We start from the raw sequence: 27261 nt of genomic DNA, 5'->3' as shown, positions 1-27261 counted from the left end.
CAGCTCAGATAAAGCAACGTTGGGAAATAGGTTCTGCGCATGGGCAGAAGTTGAATTGGCTCAGCTGCGCTAGTACTTTCCCTCCCTCTCTCCTCACAGGACAGGGGTCCCCACCGCTGCCGTCTGCTGCTACCTCTGTGTCCTAAGCTGCGTCGCACACTACACAAACTGTATGAAAGTAAAGGCAGCAGCCTCTGGGAGAGTAGTGCAGCCAGTTCCTAAGCACACCCACAACGCTGAACATGGCCTCAGCTGTTACTGGTTCCTTTCATCTTCTCCCTGCCGGCTCTGCCCCCTGCACTCTTGTTGGCCCTTGAAAAATAACTTGCAGAAGGAACCTGCCATCCTGGAGGCACTGCCCCCAGCCACAGTCAACCAAAGGTAAATGAAAGCAGTGTGTGACAGCATATAAAATGTATAGGTGGCAGAGCCAGATAGACCCCACAGGAAATATACCACCACGGGGCCCCATATTAATGTATAATATAAGTACTTAATACAGTATATATCACTCACACAGCTCTGTCCTGTCACACAGATCCCCCCACCACACACACACACACACACCTCAGCCTCTTCTCACTAACGGGGATATCCAATTATCCCCGGTAAAACATCGTGTCCAATAAGCGGACACTTTTTTTTCTGATGTTTCACAGATTTTTTTTTTTTGATTTTTTTTTTACAGGCTATCCAGATTGATCACCTGTAAAAAAAAAAAAAAAAAAAAAAAAAAACACCTTTCTCCCGAAAACACACAGGTTCAGTGAAACCTGTGTGTTTAGTGTGAAATAGCTCAGTTTTCAGACAAAAACTGAGCTGTTTCCAGGAATTCTGCTTCGCCTGCCAGAGGCAGGTGAAACAAAATCTCCGAGAAGCTGCGGCACGCGCCGCCTTATCTGGGATAATTCGATAGACCCCGGCAGGACAATTAGCCCCAGTAAATTAACTGCTCAGCCCCTTCACACTTACTCAGATCACCCCCAATACACCTCACTCCCTCTTACACAGCTCTCCCCTTCTCTCACCCCCCCATGCACACTGCTCAACCTCAGCCCCTCACATAGATCCCCCTAAACAGCTCTCCTCCCCTCACATAGCTCACCCCTTCTCACAGACCAAATGCACAACTCATCCTTCCTACCATCTCCACAAGTTCTTCCAGTCAAGCCTCGTCTTCCTACTTTCTTCCTACCATCTCGCCATCTTCATCCCATTTCCCCCTATTCTTCCAGTCTCCTCTTGTTTCACTCCTGTCTCCTGATTAATGGCACTATTGTGTGGTGTGATGCGAACAACAGACAACACTGTGTGTCGTAATGTGAATAAGGGATACTGCTATGCAGTGTAATATGAATACTGTTGCACTACTGTGTGTTGTAATTTGAATTGGTACTGTGTGGCCACACCCTTTTATTTTTGGCATGGGTCGAAGGCGCGCACCATCCATATTTTATTATGGGGGCGGCATGTCACCCTCCCCTTAGTGTCACTCCCTGTCACCCACTGCAGTCACTTTCTCGCTGGCGTCACTCCCGGTCACCCTCTCCCTGTCACCCACTACTGTCACCTTCTCCCTGGCATCACTCCCTTTAACCATCTCGCTAGCATCACTCCCTGTCACCCACTGCTGTCACCATCTCCCTGGCATCACCATCTCCCTGTCACCCACTGCTAGCTATTTTGTTGTCCAGTACTTCCATTAACTTAATAGCGCCGCACTCATGGCGCTATTAAGTTAATGGGAGCCTTGGACAACAAAATTGCATTCATGTTCTCCTCCCACTCCCTCCCCAGTCCCAAACATTAATATTTTATAAAAATTTACAGTATATTAGCCAACGGCTCACCACAAGTTTTATGAGCATGCAGGCTATGGGCATTGGCAGTGGCATTGGACTGAGATGTGAATTAGTGGCGGGGGGCCTGGGCAGTTGATGGTGGACGATTTTGGTGGCCATTAGTGGTGGCGGTAGCGGGCATCAGGGATGGCGGCGGTAGAGGGCTTCGGCTCGGGCAGTAGCAGGCATCGTCTCCGCAGTCGTAGGGGTCATCGGCAGGACTCGGCAAACATTATGGCTGCAGTGCCTCACCAGCGATTGACCTCACCGCACGCGACTGGTGCTAGATGCGCCCCCCCGCCAAATTCCTTCGCAGTTCTCTTGACTACCTGTAACTGCCATATCTTACCAGTGTCTGAGTCGCCCATTCACCTATGAATCACAAAAAAATGGAACAGAGCGAAGTCCGTTTGAATAAGACATTAGTGCAAAAGCCCTAAAAGAATAGATGCCCTACATGGACAGTTAAAACTGTGAAACCAAGACACCTTGCACAGTTTACAAAGTTGTACAAAAGAAAAACTGATTTTTAAATTTAGTAGCAATTTTTTTTTCTACTGTTTATTTGTAATAGAGTTTAGGAAACAATATACAAAGCTGAGATACTCCATCAAGGAAAGGTAACAGTGGTTTGCATCAATCACACAAATTGGAAATTCGATTGTGGTGAGAGTGGCAGTCCACACCAAACTGGAACAGCAAGAGCTACAGCACAAGCATCTATTAAAATGAAATCATATCCTCAAGACAGGTAAAACATACATGACAGCTGCTGAGGAACACACCAAAGTGGTTTAGCGGTCTAGAATTTTTGTAATCCTCCGGAAAAAAAGCTTATAAAAACTGGTCTCCATCTGTAGCGGGCAACGTCATTCTCACCATGGTTCATTTCCAATTAATGTCAATACATGGGAAATAGTTTTTTGTTAAGATATGAAATGCATACCATAAGCAGCAATAGCAACTGTGCCACCTCAGTGCTAAAGAAATCTTAAGTACTAACGGAAAGCTGCCTATTAGAAGAAATGGAAATTAAGGCGTGTAGAAGAACTGGAACATTTTCATAAATAGTCATAAATGATACAAAGATCACTTTCAGAGAAAAACAATGGATTTTTTTTAGAATACATTTAAGCAACTTTAATTAAAAAAATAACAAACAAAGCTCGGTTTTTACATTAACAGTTTGATATTTAATACATACCTATATGAAATAAAAGAAAAACCAGTGCTCTCTTTAAACAGGTTTATTACAACAGATACAATTCACATCTGACTAGCTTGTTTTCCTCTGTTCCCCACACAACCATTTGAAGTATATTTTTAAATGGGCAAAACATTTTAAAATTTTTATTTTTTTTCTCTCTCTATGTCATGGCTGAGCAAGTAATGTGCTTGTAGCACGACACGCATCTTTATCACAGGCTGCATGTGGAAATACTTCAATAATTTATACAAACAAGTGGGTTTTCGATCAATCACTGCAATGTTAAGCTACTGTACACAGGAATGAAAAAAATATATAGAAAAAAAAGAAAGTGCCATAGCAACAGTGCCATAAAGGAGAAAATTCAATGCATGGAAAAATAATATTAAAGTCTAATAGTTGGGAGGAACACTTCCAGGAAAATATTTCTTAGCAAAAATAACTATGAAGCACTGCTTTTAAACAAGGCTGGGGTGAGAGGATGACGTCTAGCACAAATGTCTTTTGTACACTGCCCAAAAAGGTTGGAGATAATTTCAGACACGGATACATTTGCTTGGTGCTGGTATCTAATTTCTGGAAAAGCAAGATTTCTGGATGATAAATTAACAGAAAACGGGTAGATTTGCAGACAAGCTTACATGAAAAAGGCTAGGTTTTATTTTATTTTTTTTAAACCACCTCAGCATTGATTAGTTTTGGATGTCAAAGCTCTGATACACATGGGCATCCCATGGCTTCAATCTACAAAACATATTTACAACGTGAAGGATACATCTACAAGAAATCTACATTTCAAGGGTTTTACAAATCACTTTTGTATTGTCCCCCTGAATCCACGCCCTCCAGTCCCGCTCCCCTGAAGTGTCCACTGCCCAAGCTCAACGGTCCAAAGTCTACACATACGCAGCTCAAAAATGTCGAGACTGGGCCCTCTCTCCATTATACAGTCCTATGTCCACGTGCAAGATGACTTCACACCATGAAGGAATTCTGGTTTTTAAGTTTTTCAAGTTCTTTAATTTGCTGTCTCAAAAACAGTATCCTGGAGGGAGAAAAATATCAATAGTGAATTGAAGTTATAATGGCATACTGTTAAACAATGGTTATACGACTGTTCTTAAGCCGGGTACACACTAGGCAATTTCAGCCTAAAAAATAAACGATAACATAAATGTTGTTATTTATTTTTAAGGCTTCTATTGTCCAGTGTGTATGGGGGTATTATTGGTGAACGATGCGTGCTTCCACACGTTGTTCAACAATTACCAATATTGAGCTGACATGCAGCTCAACCCGTCAATGTCGGGCTGAGCTGCATGTTCGGGAATGCCGGCGGTGACGTCACTGATCGTTCTCATTGAACGATAACGTTCAGTGTCTACAGGTTATATCGTTCAACTATATAGTCGCTCATCGCCAGCATTGCCTAGTGTGTACCCGGCTTTATTCTAGTGGGCATCATGCAAATATTACAAGTCCCCCAACTGCCTGAGACTACAAAACTCTATGTTGTAGTTTTCTAGTACAGTAAGTGACCGTTCTCATGACTCGTCGGAAATGAGTGATGCTCTTTTAAATAATTAGCAATATTATTTAAAAGAGCATCACTCATTTCCGACAAGAGTTACTGGGCAACATGGTAGGTGTAAGGTTAGCATATTGCCTCACAGCACTGAGGTCCTGGGTTCAATTCCCACCACTGCCCTACTGTGTGGAGTTTGTACAGTCTCCTCGTGCTTGAGTGGATTTCCTCCGGGTAATCCCGTTTCTTTTCACACTCCAAAAATATACTGGTAGATTAAATCGCTCCAGAGAAACAATGAAAATAAAGTGTGTAAGAAATATAGATTATCAGATCCACTGGAGCAGGGATGGACATGAATTGCCAAACAGTCTCTGTAAATCGCTGCGGAATGTGTGGCGCGATATAAACTGGCAATTAGACATTTATTCTGTATTATTCATCTATAATTACTAGGAAGTTGCATACGCATTCTAACTAATCACTCGTGAGGTAATTGGCCCACAGAGAATAAAGCTAAATAACTGCCGAAAATTGATTCTGGCAACACAATGACTTCCTCCACTTTTGTTATGAACACTGCAGCAATTGTCATTTTTGACAGATAACCGATGACATCACTACTAACCAATTTGTGGGAGACCACAATACGTCGATATACTATGAATGAGATCATTTACATCAAATCGCCAAGTAAAATTAACTTTATCAGCTTAAGAGTCTCACTTTGCAATTGAGAGCTGGTTGCTTATTTCACTACATATTCGATTAGACGCAGAAACACAAAACGCAATACAATGGGACTTGAATAGCCAAGAGACATTAAATCCAGTTAGTACAATTTTATGTCCCTTAATATTCCACCACAAGAAATACAGGACAATGGAAAGACAAATACTAACCTCTGCTCGCGCAAAGTTGCTTGAATTTCACATACTCGAACTAAAGACCTTAAATTTTTCAATTCTGTACAAATTTCTGACATGTGAATGCTCCCCATGTTGTGGGCTTCTTCACGTAACCTTGATGCCTAAAACAAGCAGAAAATAATGTATTTACATTACAGGCAAAGACACCAACCAGAGTCTACATTAGGGTATAATGCTTACACCAACAAGGGAAGGATTAGATAGTGACAGACCAGATGCAGCAGGTATTTCCTCACACTGTTGGAAAGTACTTAACACTTCCTGTCAGAGCGCCATCTAGTGCTCTACGTGTCCCAACTACATAAGTATAACCTCAAAAAGGAGCTGCAGTTAATCTTTTTTGCATTATACCACCACTAGCCCAATAGTACCACTAGTCCAGGAGATAACCAGCATCTACCGCAGTGCCAAGAATACTGTGCCCACTCTTCACTTCTACCCACAAGACTTTGTACTACTTAGTAAATAACAGCCTAATAGACTGAAATAAACAGGAAACATTTAAAACAAAGCAATTTAAAATACATTTTAAAAAAGCATATCATACACACCCATGCCATATTTAAAAATAGTTAGCCAGATCACCAGTATAAAACAAATGAAATTAAAAGTTAATCAGACTAGTATTCTGCATTTATTAACTAGAACATAAGCACCCTTAAATGTGTGAGTGAAACCATCTTCATGGGGGGGGGGGAGAATGTCATGAGGGAAACTTGAACAGAGACACACACACAAATACTGCCACATACTGGAACCATATCTTCACCCTTTTACCTATCTTTATGTAACAGAAACACTAGCTTGCTCTTCCTTTATTGTGAGAAGATAATATGGCATTAATTATAGGGCTAGTGTAACAGGAGCTATGTGATCCCCTGTATTTCTGTACTGGAAATCATTATACTCCCTATACGCCTGCATTTAGCAAGCAGTACAGACACAAAGTTCCTTTAGGAAGATTACCTACAGTATTATATAAGCTCATCAGTACTTGTGCGAGATAAACTAAGCCAAGTGCAGGGACAGTGCATATACATGCTGCATCCAATGTGCAGGGCTATAGAGGGGTGTAGTACGGGTGACCGGCGGTCTCCTGACCGCCGGTCACCTTACCGACGCCGGGATCCCGGCGGGGAGGGGCGAGTGCAAGCCCCTTGCGGGCTCGGTGGCGACCTGCGGTCGCCACGGATTCTATTCCCACTCTATGGGTGTCGTGGCATGCCGACCATCGGGATAGTGAGCCGTCGTGCTCACGGAGAAGGTCATGTGACTGTCTGTCAGCCGACCGGCGGTCACATGACTACCACCCCTATAGAGCACTCCTCTTGCAACGAACACCAGTGCACATATTAAGACTGTAGGTCAGGAAGGTTTTGCAGATGAGGATCTTACCATCACCTAGACAATACGCCCATGGTGATACACTGGCAGCACATGGTACACAGCTTCCTGCTAGCCAACATCTGGCACAAGCAGCAGGAGGAACAGGCAGTCATGGTAAGCAAGGCTGCAATAAAGCGACTGGCGCACAAACATGGCAGACACCAGGAACACTTCATGGACAATGTAATAGGCAGACAGATCTGTGGGGTTCACCCTTCACATAAAGTGCTCTTTGCATTTAGGTATCGGTAGTTTCCTTGTCAGGGTCTTCCTGCTCTTGCTGTATTTAGAAGATGTACAGTTCTTTATAAATGGTATATTACTAGCACAGCAAATTCTACGGGGTGATCTAAAGGTAGACACGGGCTGCTAAATAACAGACAATCATAGTTACAGGGTCAGACGTGCCAAGCCCTCATTCCAGTCTCTAAAACATAAGTAATATCTAGTTTCTCTTTCAGGGTAGAGGCAGCCATATTGGCAGGGAAGAAGCGCACAGCCACCACTGCTGAAGGTTCTCACCCCTGCACTCCTGGAATCTTTCCACATTTATGCCCGTCACATTCCAACTCTATTATCAATGATTCTTTTATGCAGTATTTACACAAATTAAATTACACAGTTGTTAAAGTCCCGCCAAACATCCCTTCTCAGCAGGCCAGGTGACTGCTCGCACAGATGCTTTATCTCTTGAATGTGCATCTTAATAGCAATGTGACAAAACTGCTTCAAGAAACCGCACTGATAATTTTACATGGAACACTTCTAGTTTGCATCTCTATACCAAGTACTTTTGCATACAGATTAGGAGGGCAATTCACCTGTCCCCCGCAGCTAGCACTAGGGGGCGCAAAACAGGGCAATTCAAATGTTGCTCCGTTTAGACGTCTGTTAGCTGCAGGGCAGACATTTCTTCTAGCAGCCCCCTAACTGCTGCTTTAGACGGGTTTAGCCGCTGTGTGTTAAACTCTGTGCTTTTAGGCGCATTGATACTAATGGGCGCCCATTAGTCCTGAATTGCTACATAATGCCTGGGATCTCGGATTCACAATATAGGACCTGGTGATCATGTACACCATGATGTGAGAATAATGCGTGTTAGGAGTAGAAAATGGAAAAGGGGACATGTAATATGAATGGAGAATGTGTCATACAAAGGGCTGTTACCTGTTTTTCAGCATGATCTGCAGGCCAACCTTGAACATGCTTTATAAGGTTCTCATTGAAGTAGGCAGCTAGTGTTGGCGTCAGTGAACATGAAGAGGATCGGGCGCTCTGTGGTACAGACGTTGCGCTTGATGCACAAGTGTTAGAGGTATGATTTGGAGCAGGAGACGGGCTTCTCTGACTACTGCAGGTAGACCAATGAAAGTAGAATATAGGATAAGAAAAAAAAGAGGATTTTGGTACTTACAGATAAATCCATTTCTCTGAATCCACTCGGGGACACTGGAACTCTTCATGCAGCGAGGGGTGTGAAGTATATGCAGACCGGAGGTAACACAATCTAAATAACAAATTTAAGCACAGCTGGCTCCTCCCCCTTCACGCCCCATAATCACTCAGTTTGAAAAAAAATTACGGAGAGAAGATAGGGCCTTAGTTCTCATGTTCTATGTAGGAGGTACCAACCGTAGCAACATATCAAACAGCATCCAAAAACCATTAACATAATAATGAACACTGTTTGAACTCAATTTAACAAGAACATGCAGGCTGACAGCACAGAGGCAGGCGTCCAGTGTCCCCGAGTGGATTCAGAGATATGGATTTATCGGTAAGTACCAAAATCCTCTTTTCTCTTTCATCCACTAGGGGACACTGGAACTCTTCATACAGCTGGGGACGTCCCAAAGATACTCCCATGGGCGGAAGAGCTGTTCGAAGCCTGCAAACTTGGTATCCCTGGATGCAAACGTATCAAACTTTCAGATTCGAGTGAACGTGTGTGCTGATGACCACGTTGCCGCGCTACAAAGTTAGATAGTGGAGGCTGCTCTAGCCGCCGCTCATGAAGTACCCACTGATCTGGTGGTATGAGTACCTACCCGAATGGGACCCTCTTACCACTAGAGATATAAGCCTGTCTGATAGTAAATCGTATCCATCTGGCTAGAGACTGTTTAGAGGCCGGCCAACCCTTTTTGGGCCCATCATACAGAACAAACAAAGAGTCAGACCTTCTAATAGAGGTTGTAGCCTGTACGTACATCCTTAAGGCTCTGACCACATCCAAAGACAAGTCCTCTTCCGCAAATCCCTTGAAGGGGACCACAATACGTTGGTTAATGTGGAAACCTGAAACCACCTTAGGGAAAAAAAAACCTCTGCTTTTGTACGGAGCTCTGCTCTGTCCTCATGAAACACGAGGAAAGGACTCTTACGTGATAGAGCTCCCAACTCCGATACCCTGCTTGATGCCAAATCTAAGAGTATGGTATCTGCTTTCTCCAAAGGCTTAAAAACTGCCGATTTCAAATATTCGAGCACTAAATTTAGATCCCATGGGGCAGTGGGAGGACGAAAAGGTGGTTGTATCCTCAGCACACCTTGTAAAAATGTCAACCTCCTGTAAGGACGCCAGACATTGTTGAAACAGAATAGAGAGGACAGAGACTTGCACAGTCAAGGATCCTAACCTCAAAACCTCCATCTAAACCATTTTGGAAGAACCGCAAAAGTCTATTGAGGCGAAACTCCCTGGAATTCCACCCCTTAGACTGACATCAGTCCATGTACTTCTTCCATAGTCTATAGTAATGTGCCGCGGTGACTGGCTTACTTGCAGCTAACATGGTGGGAATAGCGGATTTCGGAATCCCTTTGTCTTAGAATCCTGGTCTCCAGAACCACGCCATCAAACGTAGACTTGTCAGGTCTGTGTGAAGGAATGGGCCTTGTGACAAGACGTCCTCTTTCTGAGGCAGCTTCAAGGATCTTCCTCCAGGAGTCCCCACCAGTCCAAGTACCAACTCCTGCGAGGCCAGTCTGGTGCTATTAAAATCATCCACGTTCTTTCCTTTTTCACCTTCTTTAGCACTCTCGGTAAAAGGGGAAATGGCGAAAAGACGTACACCGCGTCATATGACCAAGGGATCGCCAGCGCGTCCACCGCTTCCAGTGCTGGATCCAGCGTCCTGGCCACATACCTCGGTAACTGATTGATTCTTCGAGAGACCATTAGGTCTATTTGCTGTAGTCCCCACTGTAGTACTACAGTCTCGAAAACCTGTGGATGGAGACACCACTTCCCTGGATGCATCTTGGCAACTGAAATAGTCTGTTTCCCAATTTTCCACTCCTGAAATGAAGACTGCCGTCAGGATTATGTTTCGCTTTTCTGTCCAAGACCGGATCCTTGTGGCCTCCTTTAAAGCCATGTGGCCTTTTTGTTCCTCCATGAAGGATTATGTATGCCGTTACATTGTCCGATTGTACTCGCATGTTGATTCCTCACAAGGTTCTCTGCCAGAAGAAGCGCATTTTAATTCCAAAATGTTTACTGGAAGTCTGCTCTCTTGCAGTGATCATCTTCCCTGAAACTGATGGTCTTCCAGTACAGCTCCCCATCCTCTGAGACTGGCATCTGTTGTCAGAATCTACTAATCCCAAATTTCTTTCCTGCCGCAAGATTCTTGTGGACCGACCACCAAATTAACGAGGTCCTGGCCTGGGGCGACAAGCGAATCCTTTGGTGGAGAAGACAATGCCTGCCTGTCCCCTGAGTAAATCAGATTCAGCTGAAAAGGTCTGGAATGACATATTGTATCGCTTCGAAGGATGCTACCATCTTTTCAAGAAGCTTTACACAAAGATGAAGAGAGACCGTCTGGGTCTTCAGAACCTAACGTACCATTTCCTTAATATCTAGAATCTGGTCTTCTGGGAGAAACACTTTCAGATGTATCGTTTCTAAAATGAAACCCAGGAATTGAATCCACTGCGTTGGCTGTAGGTTGGACTTTCTGAAACTTATGATCCATCCCTGTCGAGTCAGAAACTGATGAGTTGTTAGAGCATCCTGAATCAACTGGATCTGAGAGTGAGCCTTGATAAGAAGGTCTTCCAGATATGGAATTATCGTTACCCCTAACGATCTTAATTTCACGACCATGACTGCCATGATCTTCCTGAAGATTCTCTGAGCAGACGATAGGCCAAAAGGTAGGGCTCTGAACTGGTATTGATTCTTGCCCACTGCAAACTGTAGATAGGCTTGGCGTGGGATCCAAATTGGGATATGAAGGTACGCATCCTTTATGTTCATGGACACCATGAACTCTTCGTGTTTCAGTCCCACAATAACAGATTGTATTGACTCCATCTTGAACCTGTAAACTTAAGAACGGATATAGAATTTTTAAATTGAGGAGTCGCCTCACAGACCCATCCGGTTTTGGCACTATAAAAAGATTTGAATAAAATCCTGTTCCTCTTTGGGAAGTCGGGACCGGCATAATTACTTCAGTGTGAAGTATCCTATGAATCGCCGTATCTAATGTCTTCGCTTTCTGAGGAAACCAAGGAAGGCCTGTTGTAAGGAAGAGTGTGAGGGCAATGTAGAAACTATCTTGTATCCCTGGAAGATAATATTGTTGATCCAGACTTCTGGTGAGGTTTCGGCCCAGGTGTCCCGAAACCTCACCAACCTTGCACCCACTATAGGAGACCCAAGGTGAGCTGGGAGATTGTCATGCCACGGTCTTTACAACAGGTTTAGGATCCTGCTTTCTGGTTGTGGCCTGCGAATGGCCTCTACCTCTGTTTTCGCGAGTCTGACCGCCAAAGTCTCTTCCTCTAGCCTGAAAGGATTGAGGCCTAAATGAATTGAACACTGGACCAGAATAAATTCTCCAGACCAGTGGCGTGGCTCTAGGATACGTGGTAGGCAGTAGAGTGGATTTCCCCACTGTTGCCTGTGAAATCAACTTGTCTAATTCTGGACCGAATAAGGTCTCCCCTACAAAGGGGATCGCCTCCACTGCCTTCTTTGAATCAGAATCCACTTACCATTCGCTGAGCCACAGAATCCTTCTGGCCGATATGGCCGAAGCAGAGATGCGTGATCCTATTCTGCTAGCATCCCTTGTAGTCTGGCAAATGTATGTAGCAGACTCACGGATATGCTCCGCTAGTCTACTGCTCAGCCCATGCTACAATAGCCTTGGACGCCCAAACACTAATAATTGTGGATCTGTGTGATGCTCCAGCCACCACAAAGATAGATCTTCAAGTCGTATCCAACTTACGATCCGACACATCCTTTAGAGAAGTCACATTTGGTATTGGTAAGATTGTCTCTTGACAGTCTTGCCAGGGAGGCGCCTACAATCGGCAGGGTCTCCCACTTAGACATAACACCCTTGGGTTATTGGTAAGTAGCCGTAAAATTCTTTGGACTCTGGAAGCGTTTATCAGGCATGTCTCTGCCATTTGATCCTGGAGAGTCTGAGGAATTGGAAAAACCGCCGTTTGCGGTTTCTGAGACTCAAATAAATCAATACCTCAGGCTCCTTAACTTCTTTGTTGAAGTTAAGGACCTGTTTAACTTCATCAATAAAGTAAGCTAATCCCTTGACTTCAACGTCCTCCACCTGAGGACTGATATCCATAATCTGCTCCACATACTCTCCCTCATCCTAGTCTTCTATGAGACCCTCCTCCAACTCTTCCCGTAGGAGATGGAGTGGTCTCTTTACCGCTTTACACACATTCTTTTCTACTTGTCCGGGTGCAGTAATTCTAATTAGAAATTCTACCATAGTCTTGGAAAACCCTGCTGCCCATTATAAACGTTGCTTGCGGGATTCCGCCATTTCTTTAGAAATATCTGCTAGGGCATTTTCCCATGACGCAGAGGACCACTACCTCCAGGTTGAGCGTCCATTCCTAAAGATCTGTCGCACACCCTGGTGCTGCCAACATTAGTGCTCTTTTTAATACATCTTGAGCATACATAAGTAAGTCTTCGTGGTCTTGGTTGGTGCTTTTGACATGTTAAAACATACACGCAGACACCACTCAGCAGTGCTTTCACCCTATTATTATGGGAACAGGAATATAGGGAGCAAAATAACATGGAGATTTTTTTTTTTTTTTTTTCCCCCCCACACACACACACACACACACTCTCTCTCTCTGAGGCAGTTTTAGAACTAGCCTGAAATCTGCAACCCTCACACCACCAACTGATAATACAGCTTGAGTTGACCGGGTTGTAAATTCTGTTGCTCCATCTCCGCAGGACCTGTCAGCAGCGCCAGCAAAACAGTAAAAAGTATCAGCTTCTACTAATTCCAGGAAACTACTTTTGTTGCTATATGCCCTTCTGTGACTGGCTGTATCCTCCCCTTAGAGGAAAGTCTGACCAGCTACGTGCCTAAAGTAAAAACAATACAGCCGCAACTAAATTTTACTGATCACATCACCAGTCCTCTGCAAGACGCACTGTCTGCCTCTAGTCTGTACGGAGCCTCTCCAGCTCCACTAACCGTCTCCCCCACCCAGGTACGTGTCCGCGGCTCTCCCTCAACACATACTATTTTTAAGTCTTCCACGCCAAGCTGCCGGGTTTCTGCTCTCCCTGCGGCGACCCAGCAGCTCCCATGTGTCTGCTCCGGAGCCTCCTGTCCCCTCGCACCCGGACCTCCTTAGCCCCAGCAGCATGTCTGCGCTCTCCCCGCACACCTAACACTCTAATCAGCGGCTCCTCTTACGGGGAACAATACTGCAGGGAAGGAATACTTCTTTACTGCCCAGTGCCTAACTTTTATCTCAGCTCTGAGGCAGCCCGATTACTCACTTGCACGCTGCTGCTGATTCCGATCTCCTGAGAGAGATGCCGACCCCTTCAAACAGGGTCTTTGTCTCTCTAGCACCTTGGAAACGTTGCCCCCCTTTCAGATAGCTTGGTTTGGCTCCAGTCAGATTATCTTAAAAATTAAATCAATAGTGGAGCCGGAGCTTCTTTTCCTGTGCTGCACCTCCAGGACAATTTTTCAAACTGGGGGATTATGGGGTGTGAAAGGGGTGGACAGAGCTGTGCTTAAATTTGTCATTTAGATTGTGCTACCTCTGGTCTGCATATACTTCACACCCCCAGCTGTATGAAGAGTTCCAGTGTCCCCTAGTGGATGAAAGAGAAATGTTATCGCATACAAATAGAGTTTTAAACTGATCGTTTGTTAGAAGCATATTAACTGGTGTATACCTACAGAACAAGGTTAACAAAAATAATTTTAAGTCTCAATCATCATACATATGAAGGATACAAACCTGTATGTTATCCCTCCAATGAGACATCTTTCTGTTTATTGTTGAGACAAATACAAAAGTACTGATCTTAGAGCATGGGTACAAAATTGGAAATGTTCCAACAGTAGCAGATTTACCGCTATAAGACCATAGCGGTTGCTTAGGGCCTGAGAGGTCCCAGGGGCCCGGAGACGGGGCTGAAGCTGGGCAGGAGCCACTATTACTGGCGCCAGGAAATCCTGGCATCAAGGGCTGTCGGGAGCTGTAGTTTATTTTGAGTTTGGTCACCAGTGCCAGTAACAATGCATGTTCTTCAGCAGCAGCACAGTGGGAGGGGAGGTGAACTGCAACCTCCGACCCCTGGACGCATGATATCACTCCATCCTCCAGACACTCACCAGTACCCCCAGGAACATACCTCCTAACTCAAGGACGCATGCCAGCCTGTTTGCTGTTCTGTCCATAAGCTGCAGGGACTGGAATCAGTCAAGAAAAAACCTGGCATCTGTCATTGAGGAGCTATTTAAACCCTTGAGGGAAGGGGGGGTGGCGGGTCCAGTGTAAGCAGTCACCGGGTCCAGGGGAGTGGGTCCTGGAGCCTGTCAGCTCTGTACAGAGCCATGCCTGCCCTGCATTCCTACAAAGTTTATTTTGGGGTTTTTCAGTATACAATGCAGTAGTACCATCCCACAGGGGACACTGTACTTTGGCATACACTGACTAACTGGGGAGAATTTAGTAAACACTGATTGGGGGGAGGGGGTAATTGGCATACATTGACTGACTGGGGACTATATCTGAGGAACAGCTTCTCAAATCGGTGTCTTGCTTAGGTAACCATGAGGTCTAAATCCTCATCTTTGTCCCATAGATTCAGTTGCTTCACAAAGGAGGTATAGATAGGTAGTTATATATTTTATGTATAGATGTTAATGGAGTTTTACTTACTCTTTTCAGAGATGATTTCACAACAATGTTGTCATGCTAATTTTGCAGTACATATGAGGGGTGGTCTTCAAGTTGCCGGCGGCCGGGCTCCCGGCGACCACCATACAGACGCCGGAATCCCGACCGCCGGCATACCGACATCTTTTCTCCCTCTTGGGTGTCCACGACCCCCCTGGAGGGAGAATAGATACCGGGGCGCGCCACCGTGCCCGCAGCGTAGCGAGCCCGCAAGGGGCTCATTTGCGCTCGCCCAGCTGTCGGTATGCCGGCGGTCGCCGGGACCCCGACTGATGGCAAACCATACTACACCCCATATGGGTATAGAAAAGTAAATATGTTAACTGACCATTTAATGTCCCGTTATGTTGGATTGATTGTTTTTCCTATTGAATGACATATGCCCCTCTGTTCATAAGAAAAAGGTACATCAACTGAGGCAGATACGGCTATACAGATCTAGAAAAATCAGTGAGAAAACAGCGCCATCTACTGTAGTATATTAAAAGCTCCTTAAATAATAAATAAGTGAAATCCAAAACAAACCAGAAATAAATGGTATAGGACTTATCTGCAATGTGATGCAATAACTCACCATCCAGAGGAACCATAAAACACAACGTTTCTTCTCTGTGACCACCGGCTAGACTTCTTCAGGAATCTTGGCAGTGGGCACAGGGAAGAAACATTTTTTCAGGTTCCTTTGCATTAACAATTAGATTTCTGCATCTTGGACCTATTTCTGGATGTTTGAAGAAAGGCGCCAATATTTAAGCATTTGGGAAAATGTTATACACACACTGGTCATAGTGAAGTGCTTCTGGAGTCGGTGTTGTGAATAGATAGATTAACACTTACTTTTCACTTGCTGCAAGCACTGTGGGATAATAAGGGGTTTATTGGGTAAAAGGTAAATCGATTTTTCAAAATATCAATGAAAAACGTATCTCAATCCATGTTGTGTTTCAGGGGCTAAACACCCATTTACTAACGTGATCTTTTAGAAAGGGAGGAGACATTTCCCTGTCCCTTCCGACGTGAAGGACCGGTGTAATGTCCATAGGTCGTCCGCGGTAGGGCAAACAATGGCCAATGCGGCTGACCGAACACTAAGAAAATATCGACACGAAGGGACATGCTGGACGATACAGCATGCCCAAAAGTTTGGTATTTTTCGGCTCGGTCAGCTGCATACATGCTACAATTATCTGGCCGATCCAAAGATATCGACCGGTGCCCAGCATAAGCAATATTGCACTACATTGTTTACATTTTTTGCTTTTTACTGTGGAACCACTGGGTCACCTTAAATAGAATACCAAGAAGAATTGCGTTTGAATTTCAGATTTTTAGGATTTAAAGTACTTTTAATATACTACACTAGATGGCGCTGTCTTCTCACCTATTTTTCTAGATTTTATGGGTCTGACTGAGCAATGGTCACCACTGAAGAACGTAAGCTGCCTCCTGCACCGAGGGACGTGTAGTTATATACGCATCAATTGGATCTCTGTATAAAGTAAGATTGGACATGGACTTCTTCTCAAGTTGGCCATACACTATGTCAATATCGTGTACAAATACGAAATATCAACGTGTCAATTCAACCCATCGCATGCACATTGTGCATGTTTTGGGTGCGAATACCTAGTGGGTCGCATGCTGCATCAACTGATCATATGTGCTGAACATACAAGAACAAGCCTCTGGGTGAAAAAGCCTCATCAGGCGAAAACAAGCGTCCCTTGTTGGGAAGTCCAGGACCTTGTGCACAGGACCTGGCTCCAGAAACATTGGCAAATGGAGGAGTATCAAATTTTTTTACATCTAAAATGTATATTGTCTTTTTATATATGTGGTTGATGACGATGTCAGGGTGTATCTTGGCAACACACCAGTGAGATATTGGAGCCAATGTTAAACCCCTCCCTCTTTTTCAAAAACTTTTTTAACTGGTTCATTATCAGGGGAAATCTTTATTGACAGTATATACATCCAACTCTCTCATCCACCACCTACCTCAGAGGGACTCTTACTGCGTGGCAACCACTTGACTCCCCTGCGCTGGGTATATACCAACAGGTGTAGCAGCAGATCCCTCCCCTTTTCTATACTCTCACCTCTGGCCCATTTTCCCAAGCTCTCATCCTCTCGTTCACTGTCCTTTAGGACATATGGGAGGACAGTAGAAGTGGAGGTGGCCCATATGAGTGTCTGCCTCCTCTACATATATTGATATAATTCCAAAACCACACTACCAGTTAATAAATTAACCGTACGTTTCACACTACCTGAACAATTGTATCACATAATTAACAATGTAAAAATGGAAACTGGGTTGTTTTTTTTAAACGTTTGACTGGTAGTGTATACACATGATCAAATCAAATGAATGATTGCAATAGGATACAGTAGATTGTGTGCAATTTACAGGATTAAATGGTTTTAAAATTACTACCTTTATGTAACTGCAGCAATTACAAACTTTCAATGTGTTTCACCAAAAACACGCAATAATTATACATTCTAAATCCAAATATAATTTACATAGCTCTCCCTTTAATAGGTGTGTAGTGTGTTATGCAGGCGCCCAGCATACCGCCTTGGGATCCCGACCGCCGGCATTCAGGCAGCGATGTGAGCGCAAAAGAGCCCATTGCGGGCTTGCTACGCTCTCCACGGTGCAGGCACAGTGGCGTGATACGCGCGCTGCGCTACTTATTGTCCCTCCAGGGGTGTCGTGGACAACCCAAGAGGAAGAATAGTTGTCGGTATGGCGGCTGTCGGGATTTCGGTGTCGGTATAGTGAGCGCCGGGATCCCGACAGCCGGCATATCAAATGCCTCCCCTTTAATAGAGATTCCTAGTAAGAATAATTCCCGATTACTCAAACAGATGTCTTGTGCTGCAAATGAACATCTAGCACTACCAGAGGTATGCTTGCCTTTGTCGCTGAAGGTGTCGAGGGGAAGCGGGTTCATGTCCTTGGGGTTTGTCAGCAGTCACGTTCTGCTGAGGTACGGACTGCGTAGACGGTCCTTGCTTAGCACCAACTATGGTATTGGCCTACAAAGAAAACCATAATTTGCTTTTTTAGCGTGAATGGAACTTCTCATAAAAAGTAGAAATGTTAATATACTAAACAAGATAATTATCTAACAGTCATAAAGCCAACATTACTCCCTCGCACAGTGGAAACACACAAAAATAGGCATTTAATACCTACCGGTAATTACTTTTCTCGTAATCCGTAGTGGATACTGGGGAACTGTACTTTAGTACCATGGGGTATAGATCGGGTTCACTGGAGCCTGGCACTTTAGAAACCTTTAGCGTATGTATGTGTGTGCTGGTTCCTCCGCTCTATGCCCCTCCTACCAGACTCAGTCTAGGAAACTGTGCCCGAGGAGACGGACATATCACGAGAGAAGAAAACCGGTACAACAGCGGTGAGGCACTAAGCCAACACAACCATAACTGAAAGGAGGGCACTAACCAGAACAGAGGATAGCAACACCAACCTAACCAGGATATCACCGCTATCCAAACAACATAATGGGACCGCAACAGCGGTCCCACCAAATACTTACTCAGGTAAGCAGGAATCGAAGCACTGAGGCGGGTGCCCAGTATCCACTACGGACTACGAGAAAAGGAATTACCCGTAGGTATTAAATTCCTATTTTCTCTAATGTCCTAGTGGATACCGGGGAACTGTACTTCAGTACCATGGGGAAGTCCCAAAGCTCCCAAACGGGTGGGTGTGTGCAGAGACCACTGTAAAACCGCCTGACCAAACTGAAGGTCATCCTTGGCCAAGGTGTTGAACCTATAGAATTTCACACAAAAAGAGTGTTCGAACCAGACCAAGTAGCAGCTCTGCACTGTAAGGCCGAGACACCCCGGGTAGCCGCCCAGGAAGAGCCCACAGACCTCGTCGAGTGGGCCTGAATAGACGTCGGCAAAAGGCAGAGCCACCAAAGCATAGGCCTGTTGAATGGTCAACCTGAGCCAACGAGCAATTGATTGCTTAGAAGCCATATCTTGATGGCATCATAAAGGACAAACAATGAGTCAGATTTCCGATGACGTGCAGTCCGTTTGACATAAATCTTCAGAGCCCTCACCACATCAAAGGACTCTGGACCAACGGAAGCATCAGACAACACCGGAACCACAATGGGTTGATTCACGTGAAAAGTGCAAACCACTTCTGGCAAAAACAGAGGTCGGGTCCTGAGTTCCGTCGCGTCTTCATGAAATATCAAATAAGGGCTCTTACAAGATAAGGCCCCCAATTCAGACACACTTCTGGCAGATGCCAATGCTAATAACATCACTATCTTCCAGGTAAGAAATTTTAACTCCACCCTAAGCAAGGGTTCAAACTAGTCCGATTGAAGAAAGGACAGCTGTACATTAAGATCCCACGGAGCCGTGGGAGGTACAAAGGGCGGTTGCATATGAAGAACTCCTTTTAGGAAAGTTTGTACTTCCGGCAACATGGCAAGTTGTTTCTGGAAGAAAATAGAGAGCGCGCCGAAATCTGCACTTTGATGGAGCCCAAACGTAGGCCCATATCCACTCCCGCTTGCAGGAAGAGTAGAAAACGACCAATTCTAAATTCCACAGGAGAAACCCTTCTACTTTCACACCAGATAACATACTTTTTCCAGAAACAATGATAGTGTTTAAACGCAACCATCTTCCTGGCCTGGACCATGGCAGAAATAACCCTGGAGGGAAGACCTTTTCTTGCTAGAATCTCCAGCTCAACTTCCAAGTCGTCAAACATAGCGCTGTAAGTCTGGATAGACAAATGGACCTTGTTGAAGATCCTTTAGGAACGGCAGAGGCCAGGGATTCTCTAGAGCCATGGGGGGTCATTCCGAGTTGATCGCTAGCTGCATTTGTTCACAGCGATCAGGCTAAAAAAACAGTTCTGCGTACGCGGCGCAATGCGCACGCGCGTCGTACGGGCACAACGAACAATGTAGTTTTGCACAGGGTCTAGCGAAGCATTTCAGTCGTACTGGTGGTCGCAGGGTGACTGACATGAAGTGGGCGTTTCTGGGTGTCAACTGACCGTTTTCAGGGAGTGTTCGGAAAAAGAGGCGTGCCAGAAAAAACGCAGGCGTGGCTGGGCGGGTTTGTGACGTCAAAACAGGAACTGAACAGTCTGAAGTGATCGCAAGCGCTGAGTAGGTTTTGAGCTACTCTGAAACTGCACAAAAAAAACTTTGTAGCCGCTCTGCGATAAAAACGTTTGCACTTCTGCTAAGCTAAAATACACTCCCAGTGGGCGACGGCATAGCGTTTGCACGGATGCTAAAAAAAACTGCTAGCGAGCGATCAACTCAGAATGACCCCCATGGTTAGGAGGTCCGAGTACCACACCCGTCGAGGCCAATCCGGGGCAATTAGAATTGCTTGAATGCATTCCCTTCTTAGTCTTTTTAGAACTCTTGGGATTAGCTGTAGAGGAGGGATCAGGTACACAAACTGGTACATCTATGGCAGGCTTTTTCAACCAGTGTGCCGTGGCACACTAGTGTGCCGCGACCAGTTGCAAGGTGTGCCGCGGAGCCAGAGCAGTGTCCTGCACCTTCACAAGTAAACTGTTGGCCCGGGTTCTTTTTAGAGGATCAGTCATGCTCCGGCCGTGACCTATGACTTGAAGACGCGGCGGTGTGATATCATAGGTCACTGCTGACGCGTCTACCACCCAGCCAGCCCACTTGCCTGCTTACACATCTTCCAGTTCCCGCCTGCATACACAGCTTTCCTTGCCAACCCACATCCACACCTGCCCAACCGCCCCCTGCTCAGTATTTGCAGCACTCCACTATGAACGCCCGCAACCGAGGGACAGGGAGGACGACCGCTGACCGGTAGGGGCTAATATTTGTTATTTTATTTCTCCTGTGGGGAACAATAAGATTTATGTGGGGAGAATAAGGATTTATATGGATTTATGGGGGGAACAATGTGAATAATTAATGTGGGGAGCATTCCGATTTATGTGGGGAGAAATGTGATTGATTTATGTGTGAGCAACATGATTTATGTGGGGAGCAACTGTGTAGGCCAATGTATGTGTGGATTTTTCTTTACTGTGAGGGCCAATGTGTGTTTTTTGTTTTTTTTCTGTGGGGAACTGATGGTGTGCCCTGGGAATTTTAAAATATTATTCGGTGTGCCGTGACTATAAAAAGGTTGAAAATCACTGATCTATGGTGTCGTCAGCACGTCCACTGCTACAGCCTACGGATCCCTCGTTCTGGAACAGCAACGGCATAGCTTCTTGTTGAGACGAGAAGCCATTAGATCTGCAGACAGCTCCCCCAGTGAATTAACTGTTAAAACACCTGGGAATGTTGGGAGGTCGTGTCTGCTGAGGAAATCTGCTTCCCAGTTGTCCACTCCAGGAATGAATATGGCTGAGACGGCTCTTGCATGGGCCTCCGCCCAGAGGAGGATTTTTGACACTTCTTGCATCGCCGCTCTGCTTCTTGTTCCCCCTTCGGTTCGGTTTAAGTACGCCACCACTGTGGCGTTGTCCGATTGAACCTGGATCGCCTGATCCTTCAGGAGATAGGAAACTTGCAGAAGAGCATTGTAAATTGCCCTGAGTTCCAGGATGTTTATCGGCAGAGCAGAACTGAGCCCCTTAGGTCACAGCCCCCCAACCCCGGAGGCTGGTATCCGTTGTCAGTAGAATCCACGAGTGGATATTGAAATTCCTGCCTTCTACCCGGTGAGGAACTTGTAGTCACCATAATCGAGAAGTCCAGGCTTTTGGAGAGAAGGTCGCTTCCTGATGCATATGAAGGCGAGACCCCGACCATTTGTCCAGCAGATCCAGCTGAAATGGCCGGGCATTTAATATGCCATATTGGATTGCCTCGTAAGCAGCAACCATCCTGCCCAGCAAGCGGATGCTAAGATATATGGATACCGTGCGAGGACAGAGCACCAAGCGGACCATAGCCTGGATAGCCAAGGCCTTGACCATCGGGAGAAACACCTTTTGAGACATTGTATCCAGTATCATTCCCAGGAACTGAAGACGTTGGGTCGGTTCGTGAGATTTCTGAAAATTTAGGATCCACCCATGATCCGTAATCAGACGAGTCGTCAGATCGATGCTGTGCAGTAGACGCTCCCTGGACATAGCCTTTATCAGGAGATCGTTCAAGTAGGGGACAATGTTGGACTCCCATCATGCGCAGTTGCAGCATCATCTCTGCCATGACTTTGGTGAAGACCCACGGAGCTGTGGACAGGCCAAAGGGCAAGGACTGAAACTGGAAATGATCGTCCGGAATGGCGAACGTGAGGTAAGCCTGATGAGTGGGCCACATGGGAATGTGTAGGTAAGCATCCTTGACATCTAGAGGTACCAGAAATAACCCCTCCTCCAGACCGGATACCACTGCCCGCAGAGATTCCATCTTGAATTTGAACACCAGCAGATAAGGGTTTAGAGACTTCATGTTTAATAAACATACATAGAAACATAGAATTTTAAGGCAGATAAGAACCACTTGGCCCATCTAGTCTGCCCCCCTTTTTTTTTTTTTTATCCTTTAGGTAATCTCAACCCTTTTTGAACCTTAATTCTTTGTAAGGATATTCATATGCCTATCCCAAGCATGTTTAAATTGCTCTACAGTCTTAGCCTCTACCACCTCTGATGGGAGACTCTTCCACTTATCCACTACACTATCTGTGAAATAATTTTTCCTTAAATTTCCCCTGAACCTGCCTCCCTCCAGTCTCAGTGTATGTCCTCGAGTTCTAATACTTCTCTTTCTTTGAAGAATGTTTCCCTCCTGAACTTTGTTCAAACCTTTGGTATATTTAAAAGTTTCTATCATGTCTCCCCTTTCCCTTCTCTCCTCCATACTATACATGTTAAGATCTTTTAGCCTTTCCGGGTAAGTTTTGTGATGTAGGCCATACACCATTTTAGTTGCCCTTCTTTGTACACTCTCTAATGTATTTATATCCTTCTGGAGATATGGTCTCCAGAACTGGCCACAGTATTCCAGATGAGGCCGCACCAATGACCTATACAGTGGCATTATTACTTCTCCTTTCCTGCTACTGATTACTCTCCCTATGCAACCAAGCATCTGACTTGCCTTTCTCATTGCTGTGTTGCATTGCTTTCCTGCCTTTAAGTCACTTGAAATAGTGACTCCTAAATCCCTTTTCTCCTCAGTAGTTTCCATTATAGTACCCTTAATACTATATTTAGCCTTTGGGTTTTTGAGACCCAAGTGCATGATTTTGCATTTTTTAGCATTAAACTGTAGTTGCCATGTTCTTGACCATTTTTCAAGCCTAGCTAGGTCATCAATCATTTGTTTTACCCCTCCTGGTGTGTCTACCCTGTTGCATATCTTTGTATCAGCAGCAAAAAGGCATACTTTCCTTCAATACCATTTGCAATGTCACCAACAAAGATATTAAAAAGAGAACTGGTCCGAGTACAGATCCCTGGGGTACTCCACTAGTAACATTTCCCTCCATAGATTGCACTCCATTTACTGCAACTGTCTGTTTCCTATCCTGCAACCAGGTTCTTATCCATTTAACTATTTTATAATCCACACCCACACTTTCAAGTTTATTCAGCAGTCTGCGATGTGGGACAGTGTCAAATGCCTTACTAGATATGCTACATCTACAGCTCCCCCTTGATCTATTATTTTCATCACAGAGTCAAAAAAGTCAATAAGATTTGTTTGGCATGATCTCCCACCAGTAAATCCATGCTGTTTTGGATCCTGTAAATTGTTTGATTTAAGATATTCCACAACTCTTTCTTTTAGTAGTTTTTCCATTACTTTCCCTACTACTGATGTAAGGCTTACTGGTCTGTAGTTACTTGCTTCTTCCTTGCTTCCACTTTTGTACAGTGGAACTACATTTGCTCTTTTCCAGTCCTCTGGAATGGCACCTGTATTTAGTGACTGGTTAAAGAATTCTGTTAATGGTGCCACCAGGACATCTTTTAGCTCTTTTAGTATCCTTGGGTGTATCCCATCTGGCCCCATTGATTTATCCACTTTTAGTTTTGAAAGTTCAGTTAGGACCTTCTCCTCTGTAAATGTACTTTCATCTACCTTATTTTTATGAATGTCCTTGCAACTTAACTGTGGCCCCTTCCCTTCTCCTTCTGTAGTAAATACTGAGCAAAAATAATTATTTAGGTGATCTGCTATTGCCTTGTCTCCCCTCCACCAAATTCTCACTCTCTGTCTTAAGTCTTATTATTCCTCCATTTGATTTTCTCCTTTCATTTATATACTTAAAAAAAAGTTTTGCCCCCTTTATCTATTGACTGGGCCATTTTCTCCTCAGCTTCTGCCTTTGCACGTCTGATCACTTTCTTAGCATCCTTCCGTCTGTCAAGATGCACCTCTTTGTCATTATTATTTGAGTCTGTTTGTATTTCCTAAAAGCCATCTTTTTTGCTTTCACACTAGTTGATACTTCTTGTGAACCACACTGGCTTCCTTTTCCTGGTGCTTTTCCTAACCCTTTTGATACAAAGGTCTGTTGCCCTTAGTATTGCACTTTTCAGTTTTTCCCATCTCTCCTACACCCCTTCCAAGTTCCTCCAGTCCGCCAATGAATCACTTAAACATCTCCCCATTTTTGCAAAGTAAGCATTTCTAAAATCCAACACCTTTGTTTGTGTGCGACAGGAGTTGGATCCTGTCTTTATACTAAACCATACTGCTTGATGATCACTGGATCCCAGGTGCTCACCCACATATAGGTCTGATATCCTGTCACCATTTGTAAGAATTAAATCTAATATTGAGCCTTTCCGAGTGGGATCCCTCACCAATTGCTTGAGAGATGCTCCCTGTAAGGAAGTTAGAAATTTGCCACTTGTACCTGAACTTGCAAAGGACCCCTCCCAATTTACATCAGGTAAATTAAAGTCTCCCATGATTATGACTTCTCCAGTTAAAGCCATTTTAGAGATGTCCAACAATAGGTTCCTGTCCAAATCCTGCCGCTGGCCTGGTGGTCTATAGATCACCCCAATGCGAATACTGGCCTTCTCCCCAGTTTCTGTGGTGACCCAAAGGGCCTCAGTTTTGTCCTCAACATTTTGTATTAAAGTAGAAATTATGGGTTTTTTCATACATTGCTACCCCTCCTCCTATTCTATCCTTCCTAAATAAATTGTATCCTGGTATAGCTATGTCCCAGTCATGATTCTCACTGCACCATGGCTCAGTAATTGCGACAATATCCAGGTTATCCCTTGTCATTATCGCAATTAGCTCTGGAATTTTGTCTCCTAAGTGCCTAGCATTTGCAAACATAGCTTTAAGAATTTTGTCTGTGCATCTGTTATTAGTAGCCATGTCCAGACTAGGGAAGCCAATCCCAAGCCATTTTTTTCAATCCCGGTTATCGGGATTGAAAAATGGCTAATCCCAGGATTCCCGGGATACCCTGGATTGGCTTTTAGCTATGTGGCTGCCCCCTCGCTCCACCCTGCCCCGCATACATAACTCACCATATACCGGGGCGAGCGGGTAGGGAACAACCTCTGATCTCTCCTGACAGCTCCCTGCAGCAGCTGGCGGTGCAGCGTGACCTCTCACGCTGCACTGGGGAGCCGGATGAAGGAAGCCGGGCAGCGTATGAGTATCCTTTGGACGCTCAACGCTGATCCCTCAATCCCCGGGATTGGAGCTTCCAATCCCAGGATTGAATCCCGGCCATTTTTGGCCCTAAATCCCGGGATTCCGCCGATCCCGATCCCGGGGATTGGCCACCATAGTCCAGACCGTACAAAAAAATGACAAGTTTAAAGTTGAAATTACCTGGTTGGTGATGTTGTTCAGTGTGTGTTTGTTTTTTTTTTGTTTTTGCCCCTCCCAATCAGGAATCACTCTGTCCTTTACACCACGACTACACCTCACTAAATGAAAAGATATAGTACACCTGTCCACAAATGGCCAAAGGAGGTAAACACCAGACAGCATGCAGTAATAAAACTGTTTCACTGAACAACTTCCCCACACATGCAATGCCAATTACAAGCAATTCATTACATAAAAAACATACATGAGTTTGCATAATAGAGAACTGGGTCGCACCGAACCGTCTGGTTTTGGAACGACAAAAAGACTGGAGTAAAACCCCTGTCGTGTGAAGGAGGTGGTACCGGAACCACCACCCCTGTCCGCAAAAGTTTTTGACTAGCCTTTTGCAAGGTAACTTTTGCAGCGGGCAAAACTGGTAAGCCCGATATGAAAAATCTGTGAGGAGGAAGTGCTTGAAATTCCAGCCGGTATCCCTGGGAAATGAGGTCCATCACCCAAGGATCCCGGCAGGACTTTGCCCACACATGGGCAAAGTGTTGAAGGCGAGCTCCCACCTGAAAAATAGCCTTGCTGGCTGGGGCCAACCGTCACGCGGATGGCTTAGCGGCAGGGGATCCGGTGGTCTGGTCCAGGGATGCAGCAGTTGCAGGTTTACGGGACTTACCACGAGATCCTCTGAGAGTAGTGGAGACCCCTAGGCCCCTGCCTATGAACCTTGCCACACGAAAGGACTGCAAGGAGGGTCCTGTGTAAGAACATCTAGCAGGTGGCGCAGCAGACGGCAGATAGTTAGACTTACCCGCCGTTGCCTGGGAGATCCATTTATTTAATTTGTTCCCAAACAAGGCATCACCTGTAAAGGGATGATTTTCTACACCCTTTTTGGAATCAGCGTCCGCTGACCATCGACGTAACCACAGAGCTCTGCGTGCCACAACTGCCATTTATCTTACACAATTCTTTTATAGCCTCACTCATAAAATTTGCAGCATCCTGTATGTGTTGCAGCAGAGTAATGACCTCATCCTGGGGCAGTGTGTCTAATCCATTAATAATATTATCGGACCACTTGATTATTGCCGTGGAAATCCACCCACAAACTACTGTGGGGCGCTGTGCTATGCCTGCTGCCGTATATATTGCCTTGAGTGGTCTCAAATTTATGGTCAGCAGGGTCTTTAAAGGATATAGCCCCTGGCACGGGAGTACCAATTTCTTAGACAGTCTGGATACAGACGCATTGACTGACGGGAGGGGTTCTCCCATACCTTGCGGTCCTCAGCAGGGAAGGGAAAGTAGATAAAAACCTCTA

General features: G+C 45.0%; 1 protein-coding gene across 8 annotated transcripts in view; it reads right to left on the bottom strand.

The window, feature by feature from the left end:
- Nucleotides 1-3073: 3073 nt before the first annotated feature.
- WAC (WW domain containing adaptor with coiled-coil) overlaps nt 3074-27261 on the bottom strand; it is a 170706-nt gene continuing 146518 nt past the window's right edge. For 7 of the 8 annotated variants that reach the window (XM_063922026.1, XM_063922028.1, XM_063922021.1 and 4 more), the window contains 4 exons: nt 18032-18153; nt 8056-8239; nt 5476-5603; nt 3074-4093 (listed from right to left, as the gene is read on the bottom strand). In XM_063922026.1, the coding sequence (XP_063778096.1) occupies nt 4024-4093; nt 5476-5603; nt 8056-8239; nt 18032-18153 (504 nt within the window). In that variant the 3' untranslated portion in view covers nt 3074-4023. The remainder of the gene's footprint in view (nt 4094-5475; nt 5604-8055; nt 8240-18031; nt 18154-27261) is intronic. The other variant, XM_063922027.1, reaches the window with a different exon arrangement.

This window comes from Pseudophryne corroboree, chromosome 5, assembly GCF_028390025.1.
Source record: "Pseudophryne corroboree isolate aPseCor3 chromosome 5, aPseCor3.hap2, whole genome shotgun sequence".
NCBI lineage: Eukaryota > Metazoa > Chordata > Amphibia > Anura > Myobatrachidae > Pseudophryne > Pseudophryne corroboree.
This window is presented reverse-complemented; position numbering and strand designations above follow the sequence as displayed.